General features: G+C 37.8%; 1 protein-coding gene across 1 annotated transcript; it reads right to left on the bottom strand.

The window, feature by feature from the left end:
- Positions 1-3,783: 3,783 nt before the first annotated feature.
- On the bottom strand, positions 3,784-17,254 carry prkag3b (protein kinase, AMP-activated, gamma 3b non-catalytic subunit). Its single transcript, XM_077536615.1, has 12 exons — positions 17,210-17,254; positions 14,730-14,793; positions 13,616-13,767; positions 13,439-13,520; positions 8,447-8,505; positions 8,271-8,316; positions 8,117-8,171; positions 7,917-8,043; positions 6,370-6,535; positions 6,170-6,207; positions 5,873-6,019; positions 3,784-4,136 (listed from the first exon to the last, which is right to left on the bottom strand). The coding sequence occupies exons 1-12, from the start codon at positions 17,225-17,227 to the stop codon at positions 4,020-4,022; spliced, it is 1,071 nt and encodes a 356-aa protein (XP_077392741.1). The 5' UTR covers positions 17,228-17,254; the 3' UTR covers positions 3,784-4,019.
- Between the last annotated feature and the right edge of the window lie 1,839 nt (positions 17,255-19,093).

Genomic DNA, 19,093 nt, shown 5'->3' with positions numbered 1-19,093 from the left:
ATCCTTCTTCAAATCAATGACTGTCACAATGCTCTTTTATATTTACATGAAGTGTGTTGGTCAAACCTCCTCCTCATGCTAAACAAAACATTTAGTGTTGTTAAATTGTGATTTTAACTCATGGACCTGCCCACATTCTCAAATGACTCCCATGCATCACAGACAATAAATAGCTTTATAACTGTACTGTATATTTGTGTGTGTATTGACGTACACATAGCCATTCGAATGTACAATACAACACATTAAAATGAACACTTTGTATAGGAATGAGCCAGACTCTTACCTGAACGCAGGATCCATGGTGGAGGGGGCATCTGGTTGGTGTCTGCAGTCAGCATCAGCAGCTGGATGGCATCTTGATCATGTGGCTGACTTCATGTCAAAAGTTACATCACAACGAGACATTTACCAACAAACAAAAGTCTGGCTGAATGACTGATTGGCTCTCATGTTTGTCCAAAGGAAGGAACCAACGCATTCCCAGAACTCATTAAGAGTGACAATGTCTATTCTCTGTTTGGTTTGCTCAGTCTGGATCATTATTTTATGTATGACTGCTAATAACGACAACAGCAAAATAAATGGAAAAGTATCACAAGGCAAGAATAGTACCAGTATTTGCGATTATGTGACACTAAATAAAACTGTGTTATCCTTTTGAGGTCTTAAAAAAATATTCATCTTGAATACCAATGCAGGGAATGACGAGTGGGTGTAACCATGCGACCAGGATGTAAGAAACTGTTAGAGTTAACAAACCCTCCTCTTGTAAACAACACAGTCAGCCCAGCTCACGCGCATATAGACCATCTGCCATAATAAGGCAAATATAAGATTAGACCTTTTCTTTATTGTTATATGAATTGAACATTAGTGGCGGACGAGTTGAAGGCTCCCGTGAGTCCACAAGGGGGCTTGAAATATGCAGACATTTTGTTTTTGTACATAGTATAAAGAGCACCAGCTAATTATAAGAACAAAGTTGGTACATCTTACTAATTAATATATACAAAAAATAATAATTCAAGACATTGCAGGTGGAGAACAGCAACACAGATGTGGCATTTGCTCAGGCTAATTTCACAACAATGAAAAAAACATTCACTTGTAAGGTTTGAGGCATCCGTACAAGAATTTAAATAAAAATCAAATGGATATTTGACATAAGACTTCCAATATTTCTTAAGATCATTCTTAATACTGCAGGAAATGCTAAATTATATACAGTATTGTGTTATGGCTATGAACTACGGAAAAAGGTATTACTAGCATTTAAGATATTTTCTTTTTCTTTTTTTTGCTGCACAGTGTTGGTGGCTCTAAATAAAATTGAAAAGAAAAAAAAAAAAACGACTTAAAATATGAACAATCTACAGGCAAAAAGTACAAAACACAAACATTGCATGAACATTTCCAGACTTATGATCAGTTTCCTCCAAAGTCCACTTTTAATCAAATAAAATGTCTCAAAAAAGAAGAGTTGATTGAAGACCCACTCTTGTTTTTTCACATTGATTCTCATTTTTTCCCCCTGGTGAATTTTAATTTGGTTTGGTTGGTCCCGCTTGTTCAGAACCACACTTCTCAGTCATCTCATGTTCCTCATTGTTTGAAACTCAGAAAATCTGAAAAATAAAAACAAGAAAATCGATAAAAAGTCATTCTGCAATAGCAAGGTACAACTTGCCGAAATTCGCACTAAAACAATGTGCTTGACTGCCAGCGTGCTTCTACTTGCAGCAAAGCCTACAATGTGGGGGGAAAAAAGCAAACGCCCTGGGTCCCAGACACACAATGCATGGAAATACATTTTTCATAAAATGCAGGCTGAAGTCCAAAGCTGACTACATTTTGGGTACGAACTTACAGTGGTATCTGCAAGTTTGGTTTGCTGTTGGGTTACCATCATAACTCAATTTACTCACGCATAAAAATCAGTTTGATTTGATTAGTGTTTTCATTCAATAAATGACTTAAAGTGGATGGGGAAAATTAATTAATAAACTAATTAGTCAATCAATCACTTTGTTAATTAATTAATCACATGTTCTTTGTTTGCCTTAAAAAAATAAATGTTTTCTGAGACTTCTGGGGCCTGGTTAGAAAGTCAACTCTCCTAACGTTTATGCCACCTTCCTTAACCTTTTATTGGATTACATCACTGGATCAAGGAGAAATGAAAAGGCGCTTCCTTTCAAACATAGAAAAGGACAGCACAAATTCAACTCTACTTCTCCTAATTGACGTCCTCGTTCGATGGCGACTCGAGTATTGCTGATACAAGTTCTCTCGCTTGCGGACTTTATCAGCAAAATATTTATAAATACAATATATATAAATACAAATACTAATTGTTTTTTTAAACGATCTATGATGATGTTTTTCAGTGATTTTGAAATTGTACATGCTCTAATAAATAATGGAAAGTTTTTTTTTTCTCAGTTTGTACACACCTTCCCTTTTCCTTTGAACATGTATTTCTTGGTTTCAATGATTTTGTGACAAAAACTAAAATGTTTATCACTGCTTTTATTAAATGCGTCTGTTTAAAAAAAATAATAATAATTTTAAATCTTGAGCATAGCCTGTTAACTAAGTCAAGCCCTGTTGCTTTAAATCTTGCTGCTGTAAAGAACTGTGGGTAATATCCTAAAGGTGTTACGATTGTGTTTGGTTTGATTTTTTGAACTGATGCATTCGGCATGTAAATACAGTGTTTTGTTTTGTTTGAACTGATGCAATCAGCATGTAACCAGCAAATGGTTTCAACTGGTCAGAAGCTATGTGGTGTCAGGAATCTTTAATATCTTTCAACTGGTCAGAAGCTATGTGATGTCAGAAGCTATGTGATGTCAGGAATCTTTATCTGCATGAAACCATGGAATGTTTAATCTCTTTAACTGGGTCAGGGGCCAATCAGTTTTACCCGCGTGCCAGTCAGCAGCAAATCAGATAAATCCATGTCAGTCTTGTTTCAGAAAGGAAATTTCCTAAGCAAAAATGAATCAGCCCATCACAGTCATGATTTCATGAAATCAAATGCACATATATCCAGAACTTTGGACAAAGCAACATTTAGAATTGTGAAGTCACTTTTGATATTTTATATATGATTTGAAGTATGCAAAATGGCAGCGGCCATCAACGACAAGTGATTACTCTGATTGGCTGTTTGCTAGCAGATCAGTGCATGAGATGGTAGACGGTGAGGGACAAATGCAACGGCAAATAAAATGGCATTATATTGTAAATTAAGCCGAGCAAAACGTTTTTGCTTTTTACTTCAATTTGTTCCTGTTTGTTTATGAATGTGATGGGCATTGTTCTGGATAGGTGTGAATTTTACTTTATGCAACCATGACTGTGGATGGTATGCTAAAGAATCATGCACACACGCATGCACAGACACCCATCGTTGAGGTCTTTTATCACTCTGGGCAAAACTCTCACATGTGAAGCATTGCTCATATAAAATTTTGGCTTGCAACACAAAGAAAAAAAAGAGAAAAAAAAAGACAAACAAGAGACAGCTAGTAACTTGAAAAACTCGAACAAACTTCTAGCATTGGCTTGCTCTCGGCTTCATACCTGCAAGGTGAGGGGTTGAGTAGCTGCAAACATTTTCTGCTGCAGAACGGGGACTCTTTTGCAGAAGGTAGACTGATGGACTTTTGTTTTTTGTTTTTTTTGTTTTAGCCCTAGGTGAACACAGTACTGATGTACACAAGCAGCCCAGAGTCAAGTAGCATCAAGGTAGCGTAGCAGTCTGGATGTAGGTTGAAGCAAACTGGAGTCACCGGTTGAGATGTTTTTGTAGATAAATTCAACATGTTCTTGACTTTGGAGATGCTAATATTTGGGAATGGAAAAAGCGGTCGCAACATAAGCCACTACTGGAGAAGATGGCATGTGGACCACGAGAAGTCAGTCGTGGCCTTTGTGGGTGAGGAGTGGGCCAGCCACACATCCTTGGCGGGACTGAGAGAGAAAGCAAGGCACACGTGTGGAGGTGGTGGTTAGGTGCACAGTGCGTCAATACCTGCTGGGCTGAGGACAAGGGCCTGGAGGAGGTCAGACAGTGAGACGATTCCTCTCACCACATCCTTGGCGTCAACCAACACCAAACGATGTACCTAAGCAAAGCCGCAACACAAGTCAAAACCGCATTGCTGCTTGATAGTGAACAACTGCTTGTCATGATTGTATATCTTCTATATATTGATTACTTTGCCAGGAGCCAGCAGAGGATGAAATTCACTACTATTTAATTGCACCAAAAGCATTTTATTGCATTTGATTTTGAATAAATTTATTTGCAGATTATTACGAAGTCAAACAATTAATAATCTGCAAATAAGATAGCTAAAATAAATGCATAAAACCATAATAAATTATCATTATAGTGCCTTGTGAAAGTATTAGAAATATTAGGAGTCAGTTGGCTGCACTGAGAGAAAAGGGGTATGTATGATTTTGTATGCCCTACTTTCAGTTATTTGTTATAAAAATGTAGCAAATAGTAAAAACGTTGGAAGTTAATACTTTTGCAAGGCATTGTATATAACATCAGAATCTAATCTAAAATGATCAAATTAGTTCTAGGCTTTGTGATTAATCTATCACATCAGATTTTAATCAAATACAAATATTTGCCTTTTTTCCCAATGAGCCTGACTTTGCATGATAACAGAAACATAACTTGAACATAAATAAAACACAAATTTGAACATAAATAAAATTAGATCAAAGATGCCCCCCCACCAATCCAGCCTCAACAAACAAACAATATTGCCAAGCCACTCATAGTACAACAATATTATTCTACTTTGAGATGACAAATTTTAAAAGGCTCACAGGTCACCAACAACTCAGGTAGCCGACAAAAGCCATATGAGTAGCCTGCAGGCCAGTTTTTAAAATGAGCCGACCAGTTGTGAGACATTGTGATTTCTTAGGAATGTTGTAGACCTTAGTGATCATTAGAAAATGTAAACGTGGAACTATTACAACTTCTGCCCATTGTTTTCGGGTGTTGTGCCCATTGTTTTCAAATCCCTTTTGACTTTGAGTTAAAATCTGAAAGGTTCCAAGAATGGTGTCACAAAAATATATAGTTCAAATAAAACTACATTTTATGTTTACAAAACCAACTGAAACTCATTATAATTCTAGGAAAAATTTCCTTCGTTTTCATCTTTGGTAATTAATTTAATGTATGAGCCTTTGGGGTTGATTTTAAATGTGATTTTAAGTAGATTTATTTTTATATTAATCGGAATAAGGACGTTTGAAAATGTGTCACACAAAAGTGTCGTCATCTAGCAGCAGCCAATAGAAAAGCACCAAAAGATGACGTCGCTCCCATGGTGTTGTTTTAATTTGAATAAAACTAAATAAAAACTAAACACTTATGAAATAACTAAAACTAATAAAAACTAACAGAATCAACCTGAAAACTAATTAAAACTAACTAAATTAAAAAAAAAAAACTCAAAACAAAATAAAAACTAACAAAAATGAAAAATTTCAAATCTATAATAACGCTGATCCTGCATTTGGCCTGTGACCAGTCAAGTGCAATCCCGCCTCACACCCAAAGTCATCTGGGATACAGAAAATGGATGGATGCCGCCTTTAAAACAATGGACGAATAATTGGTGTCATGACTGAGCAGCAGCTCGCAGAGGAAGAGAATTGGTTCACGTGTTAGTCATTTGCTGCTGACAGTAAATATTGTCCCATTCGCGCTCAACCCAATTTCTTGCAAAATAAGTACGAAGCTGCCCACAGGAGAATATGCACCATTCACCTCCTTTCATTTCATAAATGAGCAGTCGCAACAAAAAAAAGTAGGAAAAAAATAACTTACCTCAGCTTTAGCGATGCGGTCAATGATGGTTTCTAAGGTTTCATGAGGGTAACATTTGAGGACTCCTTCCACACAGCAGGCTCTGGAGGCAAGAGCCTCTGTCATGGTCATGTCCAAGTTGTTGTAGTTCTTCTGGGCTGCAAGATTCTTTCACACAGACCAAAGCAAAATTAGAATTGGAGGGTTACGCAAGTTGAACCTATTCTCTACATCTGGATGTGATAAGATGTACAATTGCTAGTTCTGAGCTCCCAAATCCAAGTATATAAAGTTGCAGTATGAATTTGCGAAACTTACAATGACATCAAATCTGGAGTATAGCGCCACCACTTTATCTGAGTAAGAAGTAGAGAAAAATTTATATTAACAAAAAACGCACGGTTATAGATGACTACTTTGTATCCCGCCAGATATCCTTTGCAGCTTTCATGTTATGACTCTGATTCTGATGCTACGGACCTCGCGCGAAAGATGCTCTCGTGGTTTGGCGAACTTACCTTGCTCATTGACCACAGGCAGAGCAGACACTCGTCGCTCCACAAAGATGCTCAGAGCGTCGTAGACAGACGCCGATTCCTGCACTGTTGCAATCTGCTTAAAGGTACCGATAGCCAGCTGACCAATCTGTTTTTGCAGGAACCACGGTTTTGGGATCATAGAACCCTGGAGTGGGAGACATATTAAATAAAAAAAATAAATGCACAAGCTTCGCTTTGAATAGCAAAAAATCTGTTAGTAATTGACACCACCCAAAAAAAAGTTTATAGTTGCCTACAGATGACACAAGATGGTGGCCAAACACTACTTTTCTATTAAACAGAGCAACGGTCTGAGTAAATGAAGCTCCTCCCCTCACCTACACAATATACAGGGTGTCCCACAAGTCACTATAGAGTACACTCTCCTTTTTCTGTTTTGCTTCAGTTTTCATTTGGACCTTAAGAGATACTTGACACATTGAACAATTTTCAGCAGTGAAAAGTTCATTTTGTCCAGAATTAATTTGATAAATTCATTATTTTTCCATGTACAACTAATACCTTTAAAAAAATTTTTTTTTCCTCTTGCTGTCGACTGATGATGATGTCACCTGTGCTGAGGAAGTAGGTAATGACCAATCATGGCTCACCTGTTTTCTGGGGTTGGTCAGCAAACAGGTGAGCAATGATTGGTCGTTTGTTTTTGTTTTTTTAAATGCTTTTATTAACACAGTTCAACACAGCTTTACATTTAAGAATACGTCTTGCATACATACCAGACACAAAAATCGTACAATTTAAAGATAGCAAAATCCAAAAAATAAAAAAAAATAAGCATTTGACATGAAAACAGGTCAACCATCTTTGGATATTACACAAATGACGCATCATAGGAGAAAAACGTCAGATTCGACAGTTTACTGCTTTTCTTATTGTTAATTAATTTTACAGCATTGAAAATGGATTTCAATTCCAGAAGGAAGCACACAAATCTGGGGTTAGACTTGGAAAAATTTTGTGAATAAAAAAAAACTTAGCATAAAGAATAACAAAATTAAGTAAATATTCAAAGTTGTTGTCTTCTTACTATAATAGCAAATTACATCTTTTAGATGAAGATTGTAAGGGGTTGTAGCCATGATTGGTCATTACCTACTTCCTCAGCAGAGGTGATGTCATCATCAGTCGACAGCAAGCAGAAAAATTACTTTTTAAAGGTATTCATTGTACATGAAAAGTAATTAAGCTAGCACATTAATTATATAAAAAATATTAACTTTTTACTGCTGAAAATGGCTCAATGAGTCAAGTATCCCTTTAAAGTTTTTGTCAACACAGCATCATTATTTCTTGTCCCATTGATATGCTGACAAAAATTGTGAGGCCCAAGATGTCAAATGTCTAGCCAGATGATACATGAAACTAAATTGATTTTGTGCTAAGATGCCACAAGATGGCGCCAAAGCAATACTTTTACATTAGATGGGGCTTTGGCCTGAGCGCAAAAATCTGAATAGCGAATCACAAACACGTGCGGCACATTATACAGTGATTGTTCTGCTTACAAATATGTGGAGGAACTTGAGGATGCGCTTGTGTGTCAGGATATGCAGGACATTCCCTGACGCAGGGTCGATGACGGGAAGTCGGTGTATCTTATTCTTTAACAGCGAGTAGATTGCATCAAACAAACTAAAGGGAGGATAATATGGTCTTTAAACAAATGTCAAACAACTTTAACAGTTTAAAAAAGGGGGGTGTTGACCTGGCCTCGGGGGTGATGCTGATGAGCCTGTTGCTGGAGTACTGCAGATAGATTTCTAGGGTAAGCAAGTTCAGAGCATAAGCGCACATGAAATTCGATAACAAGTGCTGATTTGGGCGCACTATTATTACACTGCTGTGTCATGTATACGTGCCTCGCCACGTCTCTATCTTGTGCTCCTCCAACTCGTAGATCTGAACCTGTAGTCAACACAAATATCCATCAACTTGCTCGTTGAATGGCTCACTGCTGTGTAGAACATGCGTGCCAAAATGTAAACACCCCAAAACATTTTTTTTTGATACAAAAAGAAAACGTCAGTTGGCTCACCAGAGGAGACTTGTAATAACGATGGAGAATGTTGATGAAGTCTGTGATGGTCAACATTCCTGCATGCAAACATAAGCGCTATATGATAAGTTCAGAATGAGGGATACCTCAGTTATTCTAAGTCACTCAGATGTTGCGAAGGGGTGCAAAGGAATCCTTGGATTAAGACGTTCTTGACGTACGATAAGAGTTTAAAGCAGGGATGTCAAACTCATATTAGCTCAGGGGCCGGATGGAGGAAAATATATTACCAAGTGGGCCGGATCAGTAAAATAATGGTATATAAGTTTTGCCGTCAATTATACGCAAATTTTCGCTATTTGTGGGCTAGCCCTAACTTATGGAGCTCAACTGTAATCATACTTTCCAAAAAATAACATGAATGCAAATGTACAGTGGCAACACTTTGCCTGTATGTGTTCTTGACGTGTTAAATCTACCTGTTTTGCATATATATTGTTCCCAGAATGCATTGGGTGGCGCAGTTAACGTATTCACTCACCGCCATTTTCACTCAATCAAACCCCTTCGCTCATGGCTGTTTTACTGGATTTTGACTGATTTTTGGAAGGCCCACAGAATATTGTGTTTTATTGTTATAAAAACATGGAACCTATCAACAAAAAAGATTAGAGTCTCTTCTTTCATCAGGAAAAAAAAAGTATATTTCTATCTGTTTCCGTTTTTCAGCAATTAGCATTAGAATATAGCTAAGTTTGATCATGATTCACAAATCTGTTTAAAACTGTGGGGGAAACAGCTTGTTGCAACAGGGCCCTGGTTGATCTATTATACTCTGCTGCCACCTGCTGGCCGTTTTTGTAATAACTACCATTGCTTCAACAGTTCTCTTAAGTTCAGAGGCTGCATCAAAGCCTTCTGTATGCTCTATCATAAAAAAAATAAAATAAAATAAAACGTATAAATATGTCTTTAGAACACTGTTAATATTTAAAATAGAACGTATTTATACGTTTTTGGGAGCAAATGAATTTATGATGTTATAAGGATGTTAATCCTTATCTTATCTATTGTGTTACCAGTAATTATTTTGTGTCATAGGTTTATGTCAGTCTATGATTTAAAAATAAATAAATAAACAAACCGTAACTTTAAGTTGTGTGTAAAATAGTGACATCCAGAACTATTCCCCGTACAGGTTGCATTGCTCATCTGAGGGCTGCTTGTGAAATTATAAATTTATATGTTTTGATTGTGGCCAGCTGATTAATTGGTCCGACATTACAAATTATTTTTTACTTTACAAAATAATCTTGCGGCCGGGTTAAACCCCTTTGCGGGCCTGATCCGGCTCACGGGCCGTATGTTTGACACCCCTGTGTTAAAGGGTCCATATATCATCAATAATCAACTTTTTCGGGGCTTTTAGTGGTGTTAAAATGTTAAGTATTAATTAAAAACACCCCCAAAGTAGTGCTTTCCTCCATTCAGCCATCTCTGAGCATGCCTGAACACCGACGCTAGGTCAGCAGTTGGAGAGAGTGGGCACTGAACAGCTGACCCTTCGGTTACTGGACAACCCTCTCTACCTCTTGATCCACAGACACCACAACTGCAGATGTTCAGCGAACTGAAGGGTCCGTTTAAGAATACTGTAGTTCCCCTCGCATGCTCAGTTAACCACCATAGGGATGTAACGATAATAGCAATATCCTGGTCTCACTATATTAAAACTGCCACAATATATCGTCGTCTTCATGTCACGATATTAAAAGCAGCACATCTGTTAAAAAAAAGTCGGGTTGATTTCCATTTCCATTTCTCATTTAATTTTCACAAGGCATGATTTGGCCCTTATATGTTTAAAATCCACGTTAATAGTCAGATGAAGGTGCATGTAATATGCTTGTGAACAGTCAATATGTGTAGGAACTCAATGTGTGCTTGCATTAGCAAGTATGTGCCTCAATATGTATGTATATATTGATATATTTTTTATACATATATATTTATGTTCTTAGATTTTTCATTGCTATAATGTACAAAAGCACAATATTGTGTTTTTTTTTTAGTATGAGCTCATTTTTTCTTTTTAAATACTGTGACCTTTTTTTGTAGGGGTGTGCCAAAAAATCGATTCATAAAAGAATCGAGATTCTCATTTATTAATCGAATTGATATTAATTAATATCCAAAAATCGATTTTATTTAAATTAGAAATGAAGAAGAAGGGGAAAAGGCAGTTGTAGCCCACATGCTGTTTTTGTGGAAAAAGGCACTTACAATACAAAATTCATAAATGTTTAAACAAAAAAAAGACACTTTAATGTTTCGATTTGTCGTTTTGTCTTGCAAAACAGACTGGAATAGATCATGACAATGCTGTGCATATCGGTAAATTGAAGCAGAAATCATTTGTCAATCAAATAATTTTGAATGGAAAATCTTTTGAATCGAGAATCGAAAATCAATTCTGAATTGAATCGTAGACCCAAAAATCGTAATCGAATCGAATCGTGAGAGTCAGCCCTATTTTTTTGTATCGCTAACCTCCCCCCAATATCGTGATAATTATCGTATCGTGACCTTCATATCGTGATATCGTATCGTGATTTACATCCCTAATAGTGTTTATCATTTGAATGTTTAATATCTTTGGCCTACAAGCGTTTTTCTTATAATATTTACTACTAATTATAACTTTGTTCGCAAAGGTTAGTGATTTTAAATTTAGCTAAAAACGGGTTACGACGAGGACCCTCTTTATAAGGACTAGAGGTGGGTGGATCCATCAAACTATCAATAATATATAAATCTATCAATATACCAAGTCAGCATCAATATTGGATCAATATTAGCATGATGAGATTGATACAGTAGATTCAGTTTCGCTCCTGAATTCACTGCTGCATTTTTTTCAAAGAGGCAACACTTCTGTCTCAGCTCAGCACCGATCAGGCACACTTCAGTTCCCAAACCCCCTAATCTTTGCTGTGTCCTTTTATTGCATTTGGATGAATGAATGAATAAAGGATTCAATATATAAATAAGTTTTGCTCTGATTGGGTCGCTATTCTCCATAATTTGTATTGGAAAACAGATTTCCTCCGATTGGTAGTGGTCAATACGTTAGCATCTTTTGGCAACCACGTCTTTTCAATGTCTTGCCGCCATTGTGAGGCGGCCACAGGAGTGCAACGACCCAGTCCCCGCCTAGAAGATAATTCTTTAACTCAAGTTCATTTCCATGGTGACACCCCGTGGCCACCCAGAGAGCACTCTGAGATGGACTGACCAGCTGTTTTTTATTTATTTTATATATATATATATATATATATATATATATATATATATATATATATTTTTTTTTTACAAAGTGCTAGTAGGGATCATCACAAGGTTTTTTGTCAGCAAATGGAGAGAGGAGTAACATTTTCATTGGAAGTCAGAGATAATTGGATTTCAATCCACTAAAAAAAAAATAAAAAATACAAAAAGCGCTGAACTCGGACCCGTCGCCATGGGCGGGCCTTGGGGGTCCGTGCCCGCCCTGTCAGTCAGCCGTGCCCGCCCTAGCAAGATGACTCACCAACTATTCGTCCTATCAGTCACGTAAACTTGCGCCTTCTGTTTTAAGTAAAGCATGGCGTGCCAGCCAACCACATACCTCCTTTCAAGTTTGGCTGTGATTGACAACTAAGCGAGCCAATGACAATCAGGATCAGGAGGGATGGGGTGGGGTGGGGGGGAGACGCGCGCTCTGCAGACGTGCCTTAGCCAAATCTACTTCCGGGTAGATAGTGCGCATTTGCCGGCTGGCGCTGGGACAAAGACTGAGCAGTGAGTACGTCGTGCCGCTTTAATGGAAGCCACCAAATGCCAAACCTCGATCCAGGATGACACAGTTGACATCAATGGGAATCCTGAGTCCACTGGTTACGTTTACAAGTGAGTGTCAAACTTTTATTTTAATTAGTCGAGCCACACAGCACGGATGAATTGTAGCAATGGACAGTATGCTGTTAACAGACCCAAGCAGTCACACATACACAAGGAGCATAAAATTATTTATCACTAAAGCAGTTGCAGTATAATGTGAGTTGAATTCTCTTTTTTATTGCCAAGTTTGTTCATGTTGATGACTGTCACTAAGTTCTAATTAAAAAAAAACAGCACTTTACACATCCTTTTGGATTGATATTCTGCTTAGTTTTTCACTGAACCCATATGTTGTTTCTGTATATCATCGACATAACTCAACCTTATTTCTAAATCACTTTAAAACAGCCATTGCTGCATACAAAGTGCTGTGCATGGAATAGAAATTAGTCTTTTAGTAGACACAAGTGAAATAAAATAACACAAAATAAATTAGAGTAAATATAAGTAGATAAGTATACACGCAAATAAAATACTAAAAAAAAAAAAAAATCTGTACAAGTATAGAAATAAAATAACACAAAATACAGAAGGCACCATAAAAAAAGTAAAATGATGTGAAGTCTCATGCTGAGTCGAAGATCAAAGAATAGAGATGTCTGGCAAAAATGAAAGGAAATTTTGTCCATATCGTACAGCCCTAATCCAACACGCAAATGAAGGCAACTGCTAGCCAATTCCAGATAGAAGGGGCTGGGTCACAGAGTCATTCATTCGGACATAGTTGTTTACAGAGTGAAGAGTGGATTTGTTTCAAATGAACTTTTGAGTTGAATAAATGCAAAATGAACTACACATTTTTTTTTCAGTTTGTCTTTTAGATTTCGGAACGAACTGCCGCTTTTAAGTGACAGAAAATATTTCTGAACACTTTTGCAGTTGTCACAATGCCGCTGTTCAACCTGATGAACATTAGATTTAGGTTGATAAAGTGTGCCCCCCCCCCCCAAAAAAGGCAATGCCCCCCCTACAATTTCTTTCTGGTGACGGGTCTGGCTGAACTGATGAGTCAGCAGTGAGTGTGAAACTTGTACACAGGTAAGGGAGGCAGGGAAAAGTTTAAGAAATCCATTTTAAAAAAGTGCAGCTCACCTACAAAACATTTGAGCTTATTGTCCCACAGAGGTGCTGCTCTTACGCCGTTCGCCACTAGAGCAAAAAAAGCCTTCTTCACCTTCATACAAACGCACAAAACACAAACCCAGCAGTTAATTCCACCCCCAATCAATTAATGTAAAACTACATTACATCCGGCTGCTCTTGCGCTACCTGTAGTGCGGTGTCAAAGATGACTAGCTTAGAGCTCGTGGGAATGGCATCGTAGCAGCTGTGGTTCTTCATGAAGTTCATGTAAATGAAGCCATCTCGCTCTGGGTCTGCAGGGGGCAGCGCAACACCCATCCATGTAGGTGAACAGCTGCCTGTCACAGCACACATGCTCAATGAATCATTTCATGTTGATTAAAAATAAATAAAGAGCGCCAGGATACCTCCTTGGTGACAGAAACATTTTGACTACCGCTGATGACCACAAAAAGGTAAAATTTTAGATTTGGTTGTCTATAATTTCACAAAACAAAATGGCTAGCCTGCTCATAGACAACAGCGTGCCATCTATTTCACGTCATCTTTTCAACTGATACTTCACACATTCAAACTACAGTGGTAAACACGGCACCATTCAAGCTATTTTCTCTACTGCTTTTGCATCTGAAAAGGACCTAGAAGTAGAGTGGCCAGGTGTCCTGATTTAGGCAGGCTAGTCCTTATTTTCAGTGATGTGTCCTAGCAAACCTAGGATGCTGGTTTGTCCTTTTTAAAGAAAATGAGCCACGGTTGAGTTTATGTGACCCAACATAAAATCTTGCATATCATTGGTTCAATAAATGTAAACAAAGGTCCACGTGTGGCTATTTGACTATGTCATTTCCTCACCGTCTTCTTTGACAGCAGTGCTAGCAAGCAAAAATAAAACAAATTAAAAACGGGAACGGAAAAGCATAAAAGCAAGAGGCGAGCAGACGGTGTCATTCTTGAAGACATTTTTTTTCCTAATTTGCTTTTCAATATGTTATGTTTTGTGTAACATGGTACTGTAAACTAAATAGTCAAAAAGAAGTTTGACTTTTTATTGTTTTTTTTTTGTTTTTTTTGTTTTTTACAATTTAGTTATACAAACATGATCTATAAACCATGAAAAACGTTATTGTTGATGAAAATACACTACGAGTCTGATGTATTAATTTAAAATATGTCCTTTTTGACCTTATGGAACTGGCTACCCTACCTAGAAGTAGTTGTGTCTTGTCTTATGCCACTCGGAAGCATGTGTGACATCATGGCTAAAACATCCATTAACGTAGTCAACATCTTTATTACCTACCTGTGTTGGCCATTAAGACATCATCCGCCTTGTCTTCTTCCAGTTCCATCTCAAATAAGGGCACCTGGAAAGGAAGCAAAAGTGACAAAATGTTAGGTACACCTGCAAAATCTAATGAGATCAAATTAAAAAAAATAAAAAGCTGTAGTTTAGTTATCACATTACAAACAATATTAAAAGGAGTAAATAGAACAGAACAGGGCAGAAATTTTTTGGAATACATTTGTGATACAGTTGTAGCATTATCGGTTTGTGTGCGTCCTTTAGAGGACTTCTGCCTATAAACTCAGGACCATCTGGACAGTTTTCCAAACATATGTCACCACGAACTTCAATTAGTAAGCATAAATGCTGCACAATGGGTGTGAATTCTCCAGAAGTATTTATTATGTATGTTTTTTTTTATGTGTATTGGTTTAATGCCCGTTTTTTTTTTAACTTGCTCATATGCCATTGAATTACATCTCGGGGACAAATAGTGTTTTTGAATTGAATGTGAATTGCATTGCATTGAATTGAATTAGAACTGCACCATCACAACACAAAAATATGCATCTAAAACCTTTGAGATTAATTTTCCTCTACCTGTCATCTTCCATTTGTTGGATTTTGTTGTAATTTTTCATACATTTTTAGGCTTCTCTGCCTTTCTGTCCACTTTTTTTTCCATTTTAAGAATCTTATCATTGCTCTCTCTCTCTCTTTTTTGTGTGCGTATTTGTGCGTATGTGTGCATGCGTGTGCGCGTATGTGCGTGCATGCGTGTGAATACATGTAAATTTGTACTCATTAATTCACCTAAAACCTAATAAAAATCCCATTACCCTTCACCTTAACAGGATACTTCAGAGTCTCGCCAGAGTCGTGAAGTTCAGAAGGTCAGGAGACCAGAGGAAAGGTCAAAGAAAAGAAAGATAAATCAAAGTGAAATCCAGCACCAACTAAACACCTCCTGCCCCATCCACATGGTTACAAAACCAGAGTCTTACGCCAACCCCAGAAACCTCTAAATTCCAACAAATCTCAAGATCATACAGAGATCTCAAGAGACCAGAGGAAAAACTAAAGAGAGGAAGGAGGAAAGGATAGATGAAGCAGAGTGAGATCCACTGACACCAGCACCCACTGATTCAACGAGCAGTGGGAGGGAGAGGCGAATTCTGTTTGAATTTCAGTAGATGCTGGTGTGATGGATCTGGCATACATAAGGACCGCCACCAAAGAGGGGAGCCATCGACCATGGCCCAGCAAATCGAGCTCCCCCAGAATCCTCCAAGCCGCGGCAGCACCAAGGCACAACCTCCCACACTACCCGGGCGGATACCGGTCGGCGAGTCAACCCAGAGGCCCAGAGCGCCCCTGCCCCCGACCCGGCCCGTGCCCATCGCCGCAGAACGAGGCCGGGCAGGCCCCCACGGTGCCCCACCGGTCCCCAGCCACTTTCTAGCATTTTGGCAATTTTATGGACATATGGTCATTTTCTGCCTTTTTTTTTGTTACCATTTTTTTTTAAACATTTTTGACAATTTGTGGTAATTTTCAGGATTTCTTTTATTTATTTATTTATTTTTTAACATTTTATCGTTACTTTTTGAACGTTTTCTTTTATGCCTGTTTTATTCAATACTTTGACATTTTTGGCAATTTCAAGGACATTTTAAGGCAAATTCCTGTTATTCCTTTTTGGACATTTTTAGGTATTTAAAGAAAAAAAAAATCTAATTTTCATCTCTTTCTTTAACTTAAAAATTTGGACAGAAATTGAATATTTAATCGTTTTAAAATAAATCGTTTAATTTGAAGAATAATTTATCTAAAAAATAAATATGTAAAAAAAAAAAACAATATTAATTTTTTAACCTTTTTTTTTTTTTTTTCTTCTTCAGGGTTCCACAAGAAAGGGACTAAAAAGCCACATGTGGCTCCAGAGCAGACCCGTCCTAGCCGGCATCCAGTTGAGAGTTCATGACTTGCACATTAGACGGCTCCAGCGATTTTTTATTTATTTTTTTAAACTTCTACAACATTATTATTATTATTATTACTACTACTATTTTTACTTTAACAAGCATGGACAATTTGTTGATTTAGGGCAATGATTCCCAAACAGTGTGCATTATCCCTTATGGTCCCTTATTTTATCATTCAGCTGTTTGTTAAATTTGTGCAATGAATTCATCATCTTATCTCTCTGCACTCCTGGAGTTGACGTGAGAGCAAAAAGGTGGTGCAGTAAAGACTTGCGTTTGTGCAGCACGTCTAATCATTTTATTGGACCATCTAAAACAAATGCTATTTGATCTCTATGCTAAGCCACATGGATGATGGGATACACTCAAAGATATTCGGGAATTAGTAGGCTAACCAGCATACAGAAGACTGCTAAATAAAAAGCTTTGTTGGTTGGCATGTAAGGAAAAAGGTTTCTCACTCTTTTGGGCATACAACTAGTAAAAACTGATTGATGAGAGGAGTCCTACCTCTGCAAGAGGCTCCATGATTGGGGAAGTGGTGGCACAGACTCCGCTGGCATCAGAACCAAGAGATAAATATCCTTTGTTCCAGTGGCCGGCAACTGGAGGGCTCTCTGCCCATGTTGGCGATGAGGACGAGATGTGGTGAAGAAGTGGAAGCAGGACAGTACGATTTGACCAGCTGGGCCTGAAAGTCTGGGAAAAGTTGAGGTCTAAATCTGGACCGCGTGGTGAGAGGCCTGTGGCATTCACTGCGAGGGAGCCAGGAGGGGAGGCGAGGTGTGGTGGGTGAAAACATGCAACAACCAAGAGTCAGAATAGGAAAGAGATCCGGTAGCTGTTAAAAAAATAAAAAATAAATAATAAGTCTGGGTGTACACATTAGGAACACTTACAAAATCGGATGTGATCCAAGACAGAAGCTGTCAAGTGTGTCTTTGAAGGAATTATGTTACAGTGCACTCTTCCACTGTAACACTATTCTGTCAGCTGCTTGCAAAAGGAAGACAGGCTGAAGAATCCAAGAAAAGCCCCATCAATCGGTGTAAGTGCAGAAATATGTATAACACATCTTTCCAACATCAAATATTTCATTCCAATATCAAATATGTAATGAAAATGTAGATTTCAAGGAAGTAGTTGAGCAAATAGGGTTATTAAGATTGGGGTCACGGGCACATTTAGAAGTGTAAATCTTGATCTAACGGAGTGTTAAACTATTTTCTCCTTTTGAATTTGATGCCTAGTTTAACACGTTCCCCAAAAAAGCTGGGAGAGGGGAAACAAAAGACTGAGTAAATTTAAGGATTGCTCAAAAATATGCATGGTTGCAACATTTCACAGGTGTACAGTAAAAGGGGTGGTTCTCAAACAAAGATGAGGCAATCAAGGTGAGCTAACAATCCAACAATTTAAGAATATTTCTCAATGTAACGAATTTCATCGTATGGTCCATAATATCATCAAAACATTCACAGAAATCTTTGCATGTAAACAACAAGGACGAAAACCAACATTGAATGCCGATGACCTTTGATCCCTCTGCATTGCGTTAAAACCTGCATCACTAGGAAACGGTATTGCCAGCTGGGCTCAGGAACACTCCAGAAAAACACTAAGTGAACAATTCATTGCTACATCTACTTAACAAGCAGAAAATCATGCTGTGGTCTGACGAGTCCACATTTCAAATTGATTTGGGAAATCATGGAACTTGAGGAACAGCACGATCCAGGTTGTTATGAGCACAATATTCATCTGTGACAGTAAGGGATGCGTTAATGCTCAAGGAATGGGTTAACGTGCAAATCTGTGAAGGCACCATTAACACTGAAGGCTTTTGGAGCAGCTTTGCTTCCATCAAAGGAATTTCTTTTTCAGGGACATCTCTGCTCATTTCACCAAGACAAAGCCAAGCCACATTCTTTATGTTAAAAAGAATGGTGACTGTGGACTTAGCAGCTCAAGTTGTAAATGAAGCAAAAACAGGAAATGATTCTACGATGGCTTCAAATACATTTTTTTTTATTTTGCCTCCCACCAAAAGAACATTTAAAAGTATGGAAAATTAACTATCTTGTCTTTTTAGTGTATTGAAATGAATACAGGGTTTGCAAATGATGGCAAAGTCTCTACTTCACTGGAATTGGGGTTCAGAAAATGCCTTACAATTCCCCTGTAGTCTAAAGAGAATCAAATACCCCAAAACCTTAATCAGACAATTAAACACATTAGCTTACTGGAGGTTAATGTCGCACGCAGTTAGCAGAAGGCAAGGACAGCTGTTTTCTAGTATCTTACTATTAATACATGTGGTTATCTAAACAGGCCTGCCACTCAAGAGTGAAAAGCCGAGATATAAATAGTTTACAACCACGTCCAGTTGCAAAC

This window comes from Festucalex cinctus, chromosome 11 (genome assembly GCF_051991245.1).
Source record: "Festucalex cinctus isolate MCC-2025b chromosome 11, RoL_Fcin_1.0, whole genome shotgun sequence".
Taxonomy (NCBI): Eukaryota; Metazoa; Chordata; class Actinopteri; order Syngnathiformes; family Syngnathidae; genus Festucalex; species Festucalex cinctus.
Note: the sequence above shows the minus strand (reverse complement) of the source record. Positions and strands in the feature narration are given on the sequence as shown.

Excerpts from the sequence above, each read along its gene's own strand:
- prkag3b (XM_077536615.1), bottom strand. Across the intron at positions 13,768-14,729 it reads TGTCTTAATGGCCAACACAG|GCAGCTGTTCACCTACATGG; the intron begins GTAGGTAATAAA and ends GTGCTGTGACAG. Across the intron at positions 6,208-6,369 it reads GCCTGTGGTCAATGAGCAAG|ATAAAGTGGTGGCGCTATAC; the intron begins GTAAGTTCGCCA and ends CTTCTTACTCAG.